The sequence below is a fragment of the Crinia signifera genome, chromosome 11, assembly GCF_055691185.1.
Source record: "Crinia signifera chromosome 11, ASM5569118v1, whole genome shotgun sequence".
Lineage (NCBI taxonomy): Eukaryota > Metazoa > Chordata > Amphibia > Anura > Myobatrachidae > Crinia > Crinia signifera.
In genome coordinates this window covers 60,595,820-60,612,253 of record NC_139227.1, presented here as the reverse complement: position 1 = coordinate 60,612,253, position 16,434 = coordinate 60,595,820, and the positions used below count along the sequence as shown (strand labels likewise).

At 47.7% G+C, this 16,434-nt stretch overlaps 1 protein-coding gene across 4 annotated transcripts in view; it reads left to right on the top strand.

The window, feature by feature from the left end:
* Positions 1-16,434, top strand: part of SPTBN2 (spectrin beta, non-erythrocytic 2) — a 268,184-nt gene that overhangs the window by 206,262 nt on the left and 45,488 nt on the right. For all 4 annotated transcript variants that reach the window (XM_083165163.1, XM_083165165.1, XM_083165164.1 and 1 more), the window contains 2 exons: positions 10,420-10,698; positions 10,839-10,969. In XM_083165163.1, the coding sequence (XP_083021289.1) occupies positions 10,420-10,698; positions 10,839-10,969 (410 nt within the window). The remainder of the gene's footprint in view (positions 1-10,419; positions 10,699-10,838; positions 10,970-16,434) is intronic.

The window sequence follows — 16,434 nt, the reverse complement described above, 5'->3', positions numbered from 1 at the left end:
CCCTGCAGGAGTTGGTTCGGCAGGTGCTTCGACCTCGGAGAGTGTCGGTGCACTTATGTATCCGATTGCTGGGCAAGATGGTAGCCTCGTTCGAGGCTCTGCAGTTCGGGCGTTTCCATTCAAGGACCTTTCAATTAGACCTGCTCAGGAAGTGGTCGGGCTCCCACTTGCACATGTACAAGATGGTGGTGTTATCGCCCTGCAGCCGTCTCTCTCTCCAGTGGTGGCTACTGTTGGCCAATTTGTTGGAGGGCCGACGTTTCGGAATCTGGGATTGGACGATAGTCACGACCGATGCCAGCCTCCGGGGCTGGGGAGCTGTTGTGTTGGGGCAGCACTTCCAGGGTCGTTGGTCGTCTCAGGAGGCGAAGCTGCCTATAAACATCTTGGAGCTTCGCGCGATTCGTCTGGCCTTGTCCTATGCGGACGGGATCCTCCGGGGGAAGGCGATTCGCATTCAGTCGGACAATGCCACGGCCGTGGCTTATGTGAACCGGCAGGGCGGAACGCGCAGTCGCGGAGCCATGCAGGAGGTACGTCCAATTCTGCAATGGGCAGAGCGGCATGCTCTGGCCTTGTCGGCGGTCTTCATTCCCGGGGTGGACAACTGGGAGGCGGACTATCTGAGTCGCCAGGATGTTCACCCTGGGGAGTGGGCCTTACATCCGGAGGTATTTGCCCAGATCGCCCACCGATGGGGGATGCCTCAGGTGGACATGATGGCCTCCAGGAACAATCGGAAGGTGCGGCTGTATTGTTCCAGGTCTCGGGATCCAGAGGCGGTAGCGACGGACGCGCTGACCGCGAGTTGGAACTACTCCCTCATTTATCTGTTCCCTCCGTTGCCCTTGATTCAGCTGGTACTCAGAAGAATCAAGCGGGAGAGGTCCACAGTCATCCTGGTGGCACCGAATTGGCCTCGTCGTCCTTGGTATGCCGACCTTCAGGGGCTCCTGATGGATCATCCTTGGCAACTACCTCTAAGGGACGATCTTCTACAGCAGGGGCCGTTCGCTTACCAAGGCTTACGGCAACTTCGTTTGACGGCATGGCTGTTGAGGCCGCACTATTGAGCAGACGAGGAATTCCTAAGTCAGTGATTCCCACTATGATAAGAGCCAGGAAGGAGGTTACTTCACGGCATTATTATAGTATTTGGAGGGCCTATGTAGCGTGGTGCGAGTGCCGTAACTTGCCCACGGCTGTATTTTCTTTGTCTAGGTTGTTGCAGTTTCTGCAAGCCGGATTTAAGGCGGGTTTGCGCCTAGGGTCCCTTAAGGTACAAGTGTCTGCATTGTCAGTTTTCTTTCATAGGCGTCTTGCCGTCATTCCTGAGGTGCAGACGTTTCTGAGCGGGGTTCTCCGCCTTCAGCCCCCAGTGCGGGCTCCGGAGGAACCCTGGGATCTTTCTTTAGTTTTGGATTATCTTAAGTCAAGTGTTTTTGAACCCTTAGACTCTATTGATTTGCGGTTGTTAACTTGGAAAACGGTGTTACTGCTCGCGTTAGCATCGGCACGCCGGGTGTCCGATCTTAGCGCTCTTTCATGTCGGTCACCCTACCTGGTGTTTCATCCGGACAGGGCTGAGCTTCGGACCAGGTTGGATTATTTGCCTAAGGTGGTTTCATCTTATCACCTAAATCAGCCAATCGTGGTTCCAGCTCTTACGGGAGATTCCGCCTCGCTGAACGTGGTCCGAGCCTTGCAGGTGTATGTGAATAGGACCAAGGATCTCAGAAGGTCGGATTCACTTTTTGTCCTTTATTCTTCGGCAAAGCGAGGTTGGCCAGTGTCTAAACAGACTCTGGCCAGGTGGATCTGTCTCACCATTAAGCAGCCTTACCTTCATGCTTCACAGTCACCGCCAGTCAGGATCTCGGCCCATTCCACCCGTTCGGTGGGGCCGTCCTGGGCCGCTGCCAGGGGAGTTTCCCTGACACAGTTATGTAGGGCGGCCACTTGGTCGGGCCCTAATACTTTCGTTAAGTTTTATAGGTTTGACACCTTTGCGGCCTCTGCCTCCAGTTTCGGCCGTGCGGTGCTTCAGGATGCCCAGTGCCTTCCCACCCGTGGGGATGGCTTTGGGACGTCCCCAGCGTAGACTTCAGTGTCCCCAAGGATGAAGGAGAAAATAGGAATTTGGTACTCACCGTTAATTCCCTTTCTCCGAATCCGTAGGGGACACTGAACACCCTCCCGGCACTGTTCAGGCCTAAAAGGGGGGGATTTATTTTGAGCGCATGCAGTTATGTTTGGTTATGCATGCGTCTGGGTGTTGTTGATAGCCTACTGAGTAGTATGGTTGTTCGTTTTGGTTTGTTAATTTCTTTCTCTCTCTCTATTGGGATTCCCTGGTCTCTTTTCTCCTCTCGGGCACGGTCAACTAAGACTGAGGTCTGAGGGGGGAATAGAGGGGGAGGAGCCATACCACAGTTCAAGTTTCTTAAAGTGCCGACTCCTCCGATACACCACTCTATTCCCAGCGTAGACTTCAGTGTCCCCTACGGATTCGGAGAAAGGGAATTAACGGTGAGTACCAAATTCCTATTTTTTTTACTCTAGACCATTAGAGGAGACACTCAAGACACAGAGGAAGGAGAGGTGTGGACTTGTATACCCCAGGTGGGCTGGTTTACTGCAAGTGATGCAGGATACAACTAAGGGTACAGATGGAGCCAGGCTCCCTTTTGCTGGCGAATCGACAGACTGTCACCGCTGGCGATCCGCCAGCAGCCCGGCTCTCCATCCGACTTTCGTGCGGCGGGGCGAGGGGAACCTGTCCGTCTCCGCTTCAGGGAGATGGACATGGTTGGGGAGGGGGGGTGCGGGGAGGCGGTGGGGACCCCGTGTGACCGCCGACAAGACGGCGGGGACCCGAGGGAAGCGGTCGGAAGGGGATGCGCGCGCATCTCGTGTTGCTTCTAAACATTCTCACTCATCTCTTCCTGCATTGGAAGATTCAGGGGAGGAAGGGGAGTGCCGTTATGATGTACCCTGGGAGAAGGGTGATGATGATTTGTCGGTCCCCGGTGTGGATGATTTGATCTTAGCAGTCAAACAAGCTTTAAGCTTATCTGATGATAACAAAACTCCAGCAAAAGGGTGTTTAAAGACAGCGTAGAGAGGCTGTTACTTTTCCATCAGATGAAGGTTTGCAGGACCTATTGGAGGGGGCTTGGAAAACGCCCGATAAGAGACTCCAGATGCCTAAAAGGTTTTTGAACCTTTACACTATGCCAGAGGAGCATGTAAATCTTTGGGAAAAGGTCCCTTTGGTTGACGCACCGGTAGCTAGATTATCAAAAGCTACCGTGCTTCCCATTCATGGGGGGGTGCTGCATTTAAAGACCCTGTTGAGAAAAAGCTTGAAGGGAATCTTAAAGCAATTTTTGAAGGTGTGGGGGTTTTCCCTTAGACCTATTATTGCTTCTGTATGGGTTTCTAAGGTCATGATTGTATGGGCAAATGCTATGTGTGCAATGGTACATTCAGACACAGGGGTCTTAATTCTGGCTGAAAAATTGAAGGCTGCGGCAGAGTATAATTTAGAGGCTGGAGAAGAGGTGCTCAAAATGGCTTTCAGAGTTTCTGCGGTCTCTGTGAATGCTAGAAGAGTTCTGTGTCTCAAGGCCTGAGAGGCGGACAATGAGTCCAAAAAGTCCTTAGAAGCGTTGGCTTTTAAAGGGAACCTTCTGTTTGGTTCCGAATTGGAGGACATTATTAAACAGGCTACAGGGGGGAAAAGTAATTTTCTGCCTGCCCCTACCGTTAAACAGAACTCAAAATTATTATCCTTTCGGTCGTCCTTTCGTCCCTCCCCTAGAGGAGGTGCATCCTTTAAAGGACAATCCCACAGAGGAAAATTCCAGTTGGGAAAGGGGAAGGCCCCAAAGTCCCGCTTTGGAGCTTTCAATAAGAAGCAGAGCGCCAAAGGTGAGGAAAAATCCTCAGCATGACAACCAGGAGACTCCCCTATCTGTCCTCAAAGTGGGGGGTCGCCTCCTGCAATATCTGGACACTTTGGCCTTACTGGAACAGGATTCTTGGGTCCTGGATGTAGTTTCTCTCGGATACAAGATAAACTTGAGAGATTTACCACCAAAAAGGTTCTTACCTACACCATTACTGAAAGAGGCATGTCTCAGGAAAGTTCTTTTAGGGGGCTACTCAGTCTCTTCAAGAAAAAGGTGTGGTGGTCCCTGTACAGCGGGAGAAGAGAAAGAAGGGGTTTTACTGAATTATTTTCCTAGTACCCCAACCAGTCGGATCTTTCAGACCCATTTTGAACTTGAAGTCTTTAAATCTTCACCTGTGGGTGGATCATTTCAAAATGGAGTCCCTGAGGTCGGTTCCATTGAGCCTGTACCAAGGAGACTTTTTGGCATCAATGGACATCCAGGACGTATATTTACACGTCCCTGTCTGCAGGGAACATCAGTCTTTACTACGCTTTGCAATAGGAGACTTACATTGCCAGTTTCAGGCTCTACCTTTTGGGCTGGCCACGGCCCCGAGGGTATTTACAAAAATCATGTGTGTGATGGCAGCAGTTCTCAGATTAAAAGGAATAATAGTGATCCTTTATTTGGACGATCTGTTGTTCAAAGCAGAGTCGGCGGAAAAATTTCAGCAGGACTTGGCATAGGCTATTCTGTTTCTACAGAATCACAGCTGGCTGCTAAATTTTCAGAAGTCCAATTTGGTCCCTTCCCAGAGGATTCAGTTCCTGGCAGTCATACTGGACACTCATTTACATTGGGTGTTTCTCCTGGAATCAAAGGCCAGGGACATTTTTCATCTGGTCGCATCAATTCTGGAATTACCAGATCAATCAGTTTAATGTATTCCAGTGGGCTTTGGAAGTTGAACTGAGGATTCTGGAATGCAGAGGGAGGAGTCTACCTCTCAAAGCTTTTAGCATAGGTGCCTGGCTCCTCTGGACCCTCCTACATTCCAATGTGAGCGGTACCCAGGACCATATCAGAGAAAGGGATTCGAACAGTAAGTTCTTACAAAAATCCTTTTTTTTTTTTTTTTTTTAAGGTTCAACTTCCTGCTACATCAATGCTGTTTCTTGTAACCTCTTGAATAGAGGGCAGACATAGTTTGTCAGACCCAGTATTCTTCTTTTGGTGGGTTGGGCAGTATTACAGAATAGGAGGCAGGCATTGTGAAATGATGACGGAATGGTCAGGGTTATAGTGATGGACTGACAAACTTTATATGATGGATCTCATGTTTTTGCCGGATTAGTTCCTCCAACTTCTCTGCCTCAAACAAGCATATACCGCATTTGACTAAAATCCTTGAAAATGCCCTCTATATAGTCACAATATCACTATCATCATACAGTTGCAAGAAAAAGTTTGTGCTCCCTTTCGAATTATCTGGATTTCTGCATAAATTGGTCATAAAATGTGTTCTGATCTTCATCTAAGTCACAACAATAGAAAACACTGCTTAAACTAATACCACACAAACAATTATATATTATCATGTTTTTATTCAACACAACATGTAAACCTTCACAGTGCAGGGTGGACAAAGTATGTGAACCCTAGGCTAATGACTTCTCCAAGAGCTAAATGGAGCCAGGAGTCAGCCAACCTGGAGTCCAGATGAGAAGAGATTGGAGGTATTGGTTAAAGCTGCCCTGCCATATAAAAAAAAAAGCACACCAGTTTTGAGTCAAGAAGCAGTGCCTGATGTGAACCATGCCTTAAATAAATAATAATAAATAAATGCCTTGCACAAAAGAGCTCTTGGAAAACCTGTGATTAAAAATTGTTGACTGTAGAAAGGAGTTCATAGGAGGACAGCACAGATGAAGCCACTATTGACCGCAAAAATCATTGCTGACTGTGTGATGTTTTACAAAAGAGCACCAGGGTGTTCCACAGCACTACTGGCAAAATATTCTGTGGACAGATAAAATCAAAGTTGAGTTGTTTGGAAGGAACACACAACACTATGAGTGGAGAAAAAAAGGCGGTACTTGTTTCCTGGCAGGGCGCCCAGTATGCATTTCACGTACTGGGCTATTCTCCGTAGTGAAATTGCATCTGATCGCACAGCGTGTATAGTGCTGTGTGATGCGATGTCCATATTAAGTGCACAGGAGTGCTTATACAATGAAATATTGCATGGGATCGGAAGACACCATAGACCAGGTGCGATGCGATATTTCATAGTAGAAGCACCCATGCTATTGTTTAGCGGCACCTCCAGTATCGACGCCACCCTGAAGTGTGGCGAGCAGCAGCAGAACGCGTCCTCCGACCTTTTCATACCCCCACTATCCACGTCGGCGTGGAGTTGATTTTATAAAGTGTGGCGAGCCACCGAGCCCAAAGCGTGGTGAACGCACGCGGATTACTTTACATGTATTCCGCGTCCCCTCGCGGGGCTCGCTGCGCTCGCCACACTTTATATGGTCAACTCCACGCCGACGTGGATAGTGGGGATATAAAAAGGTTGGAGGATGCGTTCCGACGCCCCTCGCGGTGCTCGCCACGCTTCGGGGTGGTGTTTTAGGAACACATTCACACCTACAAAATCATACAGCTGACACAGTAATGATGACATGCGATGAAATGGGTTATCCCCACCCAATGTCTTTCTCCACATAAACTCCTGCAGACAGGATTGGAGCATGTGGCGTGCTGTGCCTCTTAGGCGCTTATTGTGCCATTTGCACGCACCCCACATTCGCTCCACATTCTGGGTATGAACCCCTGTGGACGGGTCTATAAATTTGAAACGGTGATTAACTTGGGCGTGCTGATACCCTGCAAGTTCCAGCTGTTCAGTGCTGTACGCCCTCCAGCAGTGTAAATCGTGGTGCCTGGCTCTATATTCTCAATAATAGCTGCCATCAAAGTGCTGGCATCGCGTCTGGGCACCATAGTGAGGAAACACTGTCCAGTTCCCCTACAAATTCCCCCAAAAATCCACTGCTGTGGTAAAAGCCGGCCGACATTGCTCTTCCACCTCACAAATAAACTTGCATCGACCTCCACGGTGTGGCCTGGACCGCTGATACGGCACTGTGGCTGCGCCATGAGGTCCATCATGCAAGCCTCCCGCATCCATCGGTGGTGAATTTAGCGGTCTTTTTAGGGTACTTATGTAATATCTGGGCTCCCATTTTTCTTATGAGACCGCGTCCCCTTGCGGGGCTCGCTGCGCTCGCCACACTATATAAAATCAACTCCATGCGTAGTTGGATAGTAGGGGTATGAAAAAATGGGGTTCATTTAACATGGGAGCCCAGATAATACATAAGTACCCTTTTTAGATATGTCCAGCTGCTGCTGACAGTAGTCAATGGATGTCAGCTACTGGGCCCATGAATAGATAAAGCGCACCACAAAGTCACAAAGGATAAGCGGCACCCTGGAAACCAGTGGGCCGCTCTGTGGCTCACCTTGAGCCGGCATGCTTTATATGGCACCACCACATACATTCCTTCACTGATAGGCACATTACGTGGCCATTAGCACAATTCTGCGCCAGCGGAAGGAGATCATGTCGTTGAAAAAAGTCTATAGCCTCCTCCTCCGTCTGAGGCAAGCTAAACCTATTCATAGGTGCAGCCATTTCATAAATTTTAGATTAGTTCACCAGCAGCTCTGAGGGATGCTTCTTCTCCTGTCAGAAAATCACCTGAGTTATTTCTGCGAGGATCAGACAGGGGGCGGGAATGACTGGGAACAGGAGCAGTACTGAAATCGCATCGCTCGGTACTATAACGTCATGCGATGCGATTTCACTACGGTAGCATACGTAAGGAAACTGGGCGCCCTGCTAGGAAACAAGTACCAAAAAGGCACAGCACATCAACAGCATAACCTCATGGTGGAGGGGGGCACCATGGTTTGGGGCTGCTTTTCTGCCTCAGTGCTTAGACAGATTGTGGAAAATGGAATTCTTATGTTTATGTAGACATTTTGCAGGACAACTTAAGGCCATCTGTCCACCAATTGAAGCTCAACAGATGGGTGATGCTACAGAACAATGGCCCAACACACAGAAGTATCTCAACAACAGAATGGCTTCAACAGAAGAAAATATGCCTTCTGTAGTGGCCCAGTCAGAGTCCTGACCTCAGCCCGATTTAAGATGCTGTGGCATGACCTCAAGAGAGCGATTCACACCAGACACCCCAAGAATATTGCTAAACTGAAACTGTTTTGTAAAGAGGACTGGTCCAAAATTCCTCCTGACTGTTGTGCAAGTCTGATATGCAACTATAGGAAATGTTTGTTTGAGGTTATTGCTGCCACATGCTTTGTCCACCCTTCACTGTGAATGTTTCCATGGTGTGTTCAATAAAAAAATGAGAACATATTGTTTGTGTGGTATTAGTTTAAGCAGACTATTTATCTATTGTTGTGACTTAGGTGAGGTACATGCTGTGGCAGGGCTCTGGATCCTAGCAGCATCATGTCTATGGGGTGGAGGGTACTCTTTACCTAGCACGGCACCCACGATTTTGATCGTGGGCATCGCAGGTAAAAAAATCGCGGGCATTGAATGCACTAAAAACCGGGTGCGACGCGATGCCTGCGATTTCCCATAGGGAACAATGTTAAATTTCTCAATTGACCCGATTTTACTGTTCAATGCCTCAATTGACCCGATTTTTCTATAGGAAACAATGTTAAATGGCCCACAGAGGCCAAATAGCCACCCTGAAGTGTGAAATGGCCCCCACAATTGTTAACTCCACCCCACGATCAACGTCAACCCGAAGTGAGCGCAGCGGTACGCGTCCTACGACCTTTTCATACCCCCACTATCCACGTCGGCGTGGAGTTGAGAATAGAATAGTGTGGCGAGCGGACGCGGATACCTTCACAGGTAAACGCGTCCCTTCGCGGGCTTCACAGGTATCCACGTCCCCTCGCGGGGCTCGCTGCGCTCGCCACGCTTCGGGCTCGGTGGCTTGCTACGCTCACCACACTATTGTAGGACGCGTACCGCCGCCCCTCGCGGGCTCGCTGCACTCGCCACGCTTCGGGTTCACGTTGATCGTGGGGTGGCGTTAACAATTGTGGGGGCCATTTCACACTTTAGGGTGCCTATTTGGCCTCTGTGGGCCATTTAACATTGTTTCCTATGGAAAAATCGGGTCAATTGAGGCATTGAACAGAAAAATCGGGTCAATTAAGACATTTAACATTGTTCCCTATGGGAAATCGCGGGCATCGCGTCGGTCGCGTCGCACCCGATTTTTTAGTGCATTCGATGGCCGCGATGGGCGCCGTGCTAGGTAAAGAGTACCGGGTGGAGTTTGCTGCCCTTTCCCCAGACCTCACTCCCACCAATGAGTAGAAGGGGGTTTGTCTTAAGCAGACTCTCGGTGCAATGCATGCACTGAGTAACAGTGCACAGCTGTGAATGTGAACTGATGTTTGTCAGATTCACAGCTTTGGATGAAAAACACTGTGCTTCCCCAGACCCTGTGCTTGAAGTACCGTTGCATACCGCCACACTTCAAGCACTGCCTACCCCCTTATTGCAGCCTTCAATTGGTCCTTCAGTTCATCCCCAGGGTCGCCAGGAGAAGCCAAGGTCTTAGGTACTTGAGGGTGTGGCTAAATCCAGGGAGGGGTGTCAAGATCCCCTCAAAAAATTAGAATTGGCAAATGCACAGGAGCACTGTTTGTCACACAGGAACATGTGCACCACTCATAATTCACAGGATTGCGAAGAGGAGTTGAGATGGAGGGGGCATGTGCACTCAGGTGAAACTCTCTTCCCATATGTGCTGCTGGTTGGGCTATGTGATCTGCAGGAGATTCCTTAACTCTTTCCAGAGCAGTTGTTAATTTTGTAATACCATCGGAAAAGGGTGTCATAAATATCTTCCCACCGAGCCGAGTTTTCAAATTTGGAAACTGGGAGAAGTCCCTCAGAGCAGTTTAGCAGTTTTTAGTGAAAACTGCTAAACCATCCTCTTCAGACTATTACCTCACATGAACAACACTTAACTTTTGCCTGCAATTTGGCCTGTGTGGAATTTGAAGAGTAGAACTTAAAGGCATCATGTCACCAAAGTTATTGTGGTGCTATCTCATAGAAATTTGCCAAACTTCTCAAACAACCCTCAATGTCATCGCTTAACGAAATAAATGGCAAAGGGGTTTTAAATTCTGAATTGCCACTCGGTTGGTTTGTTTTTTAAAAATGTTTTCATCCATTTCAAATTCATGAAGATTTAATTTCTGGATTTAATTTGTACAATTATTTTATTAGCGGTTTCTTATATAGCGCACACATATTCCGCAGCGCTTTACAGAGAATATAATGTTATATTTATACATTATTACTTGTTTGTGAAATAATGTTTGAAAATAAAATATAAATAAATGCATTGATCTTTAAACGCAAATTTTTGTGTCACTTGTCCTACAGACACTACAGAAGGAGATTCAAGGGCACCAGCCTCGAATTGATGATATTTTAGAAAGGGGAAAGTCTATGGTGAAAAACAGTTCACTGGATGATCAAGAGATAGGAGAGCGACTGGAACTGCTGAGGAGCACCTGGGAGGAACTTTCCACTGAGGCAGGAAAGAGACATGACCGACTTGAGGAGTCTCATGCTGCACAGCAGTTTTATGCTGATGCTGCAGAGGCTGAAGCCTGGATGGGTGAACAGGAGCTGCATATGATGTCTGAAGAGAAAGCCAAGGTTGGTTAGCAGCTGCTAGCATCAGTCTACTTGTTGCCATGGCAAAACCAAGCATCCTGCTGTGATTAAGATTCAAATTACCATGTAGCATAAATGATATACTATGTCCCTAACACCCTACACTCTGTTTAAACCCACAGGATGAGATTGGGGCTCAGGCTATGCTGAAGAAACACTTAGTAATGGAGCAAGCTCTCGATGATTATGCTGAAACCATTCACCAGCTTGCCAACTCCAGCAGAGACATGGTCTCCAGAGGCCACCCAGAGAGGTCAGTAGGATGCATACATTTAGTGCATTTGGCAAATCTGCAACACCCTTTCTAGCTAAAGCAATGTTCATATAAGTTGCCTACTAATATTTAGCTATATTATACAAGCTATAGCTAACTATACAAGCTATAGCTATAGCAGAATAAATCACAGTACTGCATCATATAAATTATAACCCATTAAAATGAGCTTGAAGGACTAGTATTCAACTGCCCCCCCAACCTCCCTTCCCTTCACTCGCTGTTTCCACCTAACTGGTTCTTTTCAGCAAGGTGGAAACGACAAGTGCAGCCATCAAAACAGCGGGGCTCGCCACAAAATGCAGCAGGCTTGCTGAATTTGCAGTGAACCTTGCCGTTTAAGGGAGTCCTTGCCCTGGAACATTGAACACAGCGAGGGGGTTTCATGGTGCGTTTGGCTTGTTTTCGGTGAAAAAACACAAACCCCCTTTCCGGCGGCATTGAATACCACCCATAGTCAAGGAAGCAGCGAAACCTGAAGCAACCCTTGCATATCTAGATTGAAACCCAAGTAGGAAATACCGGACCCTCATCGGCCATACATGAATGGGCTAAACACACCTTAGCTAGCATACAAAGGGTAATAAAATATTGTTTAGTGCTCTGGGTTTCCAATTTTTTTTTTATTACGGCACCCTAAAGTACCAACATTTTCTTCATAGCACACCTAGGCCAAAAGTTATTTTATTAAGTTTTTTTTTTTTTTTTTAAATAAATTAATAAATTCTGTTTGTCATTCTTAGGGTCCATTATGTTATATTATGAGGGACAGGATTCACTTCTGTTTGTCCACATGTGTTTATAATTGGAAGCCACAAGCACTTATTTTTGCCTATTTTATTGGCCATAAATAATTTGAATTGGTCCTGGACTACCAACCCGGGGCACCCCTGAAAGTGTCCCAAGCGTCCCAGAGAACACCGTTTTGGATCCACTGGTTTAGTGCTAGCATAAATCTCATCTTTTCGTAGGCTCCCCAAGATACATACCTTGGTCATAAGAACAGATAGATTCCAGTAGGTACAATGGCCCTAATCACCTGTGTTCATAAAGGCCCATAAAATATGCCAAACTGTGCCCTGTAATGTGCAGCATTTCAGACAAGTAGCGTCAGTCCTGCCACCAAATCTCTGTAATTTTACAGGGGTGAGGTATGTCCTATGAAACAAAAAGCTGAATTTGAATGTAATGGAAACAGTACACACTCTGGGACTCCCCAAGGTCCCTTTCCAGTATACATTGTTCATTACACCCAGGTCAAATTCCTATTTTGTCCTGCGTTGAAGCAAGTCTGTGGTGAAGCCCCTTCTTAAGGTACATACACATAGGGGGATATTATCCGCTATATACTCTATTCCCGACAGGGGAAATAGCGGCAGGGCTCTATTCAATGCGGTCTTTCCCAAGAGGGATCTCGACACAATGGACCCAAGTTCAGAAGCAGTCGTGCCCGTTCTGCCAAGATCGGCCATGGATTGTCGAGCTCTGGGATTAGCTCACCAATCCACGGCCGTATCTCGCGGCCATGCCCCCTTTTTGGCATTCGGCAGGCGGGACATTGAATCCCACCTGCCGATTCTTAGTTGAGCCGGCGGAGAACGGGACAGGGTCACGGCTGTCGTAAGTAACCCCAGGTGTATGTTTAACATTTAGCCAGTTTAGGACATCATTGGAACATCACATTATCTGTGTCCATCTACTGCAGGAAAATGCGTTTTGGGTTTTTCAGTAATGGGAAAATGTGCTAAGCCTTGGAGAGTGATAGTGGAGAAAGCTAAACAAATAACGGTACTTGTGTAGTTTCACGGCGCCGCCGCGCGCACAGTCTGTTTGCAACTTGGCAGCCTGCCAGAGGCTCTGTTTAACTGTGCGCGTGCCACTCTAGCTCTGTCTGACTGTGCACGTGCCGCTCTAGCTGTAAGCTACGCAGTGGCGTAACTCCCGGAGGCAATGGAGACATTGGCCGCCGGGCGTTAGCCACTAGGGGGGGCACAGAGGAGCCGACACCAAGAGCCTGTGACTGACTTCTGCAGTGAGCGGTAACCGCCCGCTGCTGCAGTTGTCACAGGAGAGGAGAGAAGGAGCCAGCGCTGCCCACAACTATTGGATGCCAGGACAAGTAATCTGACCTGTAGCAGCAGCAGCAGCCGGGTCATGGTGACACACTACACTGCAGATGAAACTGAAAGTAAACTCGTACAGCTCCTAGCAGCCCTTGCTGCTGGAAGCTCCGTTTACTTAGTTTCTGCAGCAGCCAGATCAGGAAGGAGCTGGAGCTGGTTATCTCAGCTCAACCCCTTCCCCAGCCTCCCAAGAGTTTCCTGAAACAGCCAGTAGCAGGCTCCAGAGGAGCAGTCCGAAAAGGGGGCGGGGCTAAACGGCAGGCCCTTCGGCAGCATGGTAAGTGTAACTGTATCTATGTACAGTATATATCTGTGTGTGTGTCTGTGTCTGTGTGTGTAACTATTATACTGTATAAATGTGTGCATAGGTGTGACTGTATATGTATGCATACATGTGTTTGACTATGTATATATGTGAGTTAATTATGCATAGATGTATGTATGTATGTATGCATGCATGTGTGTGACTGTAATGCTATCTGTGGTGTCTGGGGGTCACAGGTGCTGTCTGTAGGATTTGGGAGCCATCAATACTACCTGTAGTGTATGCCGGGGGGGGTGTGTAACCAATGCAATCTATGGGTCGCAGGTACTGTCTGGTAAATCTGGGGTCAATTATGCTATGTATGTGTAGTTGGGTGTATGTGTGTGTGTGCGGGGGGGGGCACTAAAATCTTTGTCGCCTCCGGGCAACTGGTATGAACTTGTGCCACTGAAGCTACGTATTGTCCGCTTATGTTATCAGCGTAGCGCCCGGGCAGCAGCGTGCTGCCCAGGCGCTGACAGGTCACTGTGGTACTTGTAGTTCCACAGTGAAATAGGCAGCCCTGCTCACCGCTGACAACGGGGGCATGTAAAAGTGGACACCCCGGGCACCCCCCGGCACACCACTATCAAAGAGGGAGTCCCCATGCAGACGCTAAATTTAGACGCAAAAGCGTCTGAAACCCGGACTATCTGCAAGCCACTAAGAAGGGGGAGTCAGGATTCAGACGATAAAGCGTCTGAAACCCGACTACCTGCTAGCCGCTACGAATGGGTCGTGTCCCCCATGCAGACGCTAAAACTTAGACGCTTTAGCGTCTGAAACCGGACTACCTGCTAGCCGCTAAGAAGCCGGGTTTCTGGACTTAGGCGCTAAAGCGTTTGAAACCCAACTACCTGCTAGCTGAGAAGCCAGGGTTTCTGGACTTAGAAGCTAAAGCCTCTGAATTTAGTTGGGTCTAGGGGTACACTATTGAAACCTGTCCAGTGGCACTAGTCGACGCAACAGCTGTCGACCTTGTAAATTCCACTATCCACGCCAACCCGAAGCGTCGGGAGCGGCGGTGGTACGCGTCCTACGACCTTTTCATACCCCCACTATCCACATCGGCGTGGAGTTGATTTTATAAAGTGGATAGTGGGGGTATGAAAAGGTCGTAGGACGCGTACCGCCGCCCCTCGCGGGGCTCGCTGCGCTCACCACGCTTTGGGTTGGCGTGGATAGTGGAATTTACAAGGTCGACAGCTGTTGCATCGACTAGTGCCACTGTGGACAGGTTTAAGAGTGTTTTGCACAGTGCATATGGATTCAGACGCTAAAGCAGGCATGTCCAACCTGCGGCCCTCCAGATGTGCTAAAACTACACATCCCAGCATGCATTGCCATCATTCTAGCATTCCCTAATAGCCAAATTGTGGCAAGGCATGCTGGGATGTGTAGTTTTAGCACATCTGGAGGGCCGCAGGTTGGACATGCCTGCGCTAAAGCGTCTAAATTGTAGCATCTGCATTTCGGACACCCCCTTTGATAGCGTTGTGCTGAGTTTAGACGGAATTAGACGCTACGCTACGCTGATAACGTAGCGCTGAGCTGAGAACAGCTAGAGCAGCACGCGCACACGCTACGCTGGTAACGTAGCACAGAGAACAGCTAGAGCGGCACGCGCCAAGAGTCGGGCAGGCTGCCAAGTTTCAAACAGACTGTGCGCGCGGCGGCGCCGTGAAACTACACAAGTACCCAAATAACTAACCCTCTAATAATTGACCTATTTCAAACACAGCCTGTAATATGGCAGTTAGAAGCTGTTTGGTATGTACAGTGTCTCTCCACTCTATCATCCTCCAAGGCTTATTACATCTCTCCCCTAACCCAGGTAATCTCATCCAGGAATAAGCGCCTCTTAATTTTCTCTGTTTTCTTACCTGTTTGCTTGGCTACTTTACAACTAAGAAATATATGGTGGTAAGGTGCGCTTTCTAACAGCAGCTGGCATGGGGATTGTCAGTCCACAAAAAATAAACCAAGTAATCAAAAACGTAACCAGTTCTGGCTTGTTTCTCAAATAATTCAAAAGATGACTGTTTCTTAGCAATAAAAAGATTTAATAAAAATTAAACCCATATATTAAAAATAAACACATACATAAATAATATGTAGGATTAACACATTAAAAATAAGTAAAAAAATGTTTTGGTTAGTGACCCTTTTAGACCCTCTTAGACTCCTATATCCAGGATATTATAAGACTGGAGGGGATGTCTCTATTTAGAGCAGCAATATATTACCAGGTGACCGGTTCCAGATGCATAATGAAATGGTGAATGAGTAATTCTGGTAGCTTGTCCGGTATACCTGGGAGGAATTGTAGTGATCGCTGCAGGTCCAATGTTTAAACTGTGAAAGATGACCAGGTAGAGAATTACTAGTCCCGAATCCAGTGAGTGGTGAGCAAAGATTTGTAATCCTCAGGAGTCTTGGCAGTGTCAGGGTATTAGAGTTCTGAGAAGCTCTACGCGTTTCTCTGGGAAAGGTTTCCCAGCTTCCTCAGGAGCAAGTTAAAATGTGTCTGACTGTGTCCATATTTATACCCCCTGAACCTTAATTGGTGATAATTAGCAGCTGTGTGATTGCTGCTCAAGGAAAACTACAATAATGTTAAATATATTTAATAGTAATCAATATATTCACAGTGGTCATATAATCTTTAAAAAATTTGGACAATATAATAAGCATAAACAAAGTTATACATATAAATCCAGTTTCATTCATACATGAATGAAGGGTTTTAATAGGTTCACAGTGTCACGGGACCGGGACCCGGACCACGTGACCCGGAAACAGGGAGAATAGTTCAGCTTGTTATTAGAGAGAGAGAGATCTCACACAAAGTTCGATTTGAATTGTGTATAATTGGCACTATGCGTCTGCTTCATGCCCGTGAATCGTGTAGTAGGAATGACCACACGAGTCACACTGTTATAGTGAAATCCCGGACAGTCACTTCCGGGTGTGTAATGCGCACGTCCAGCATGGCCTGTTTTTGGCAGACACAGGTC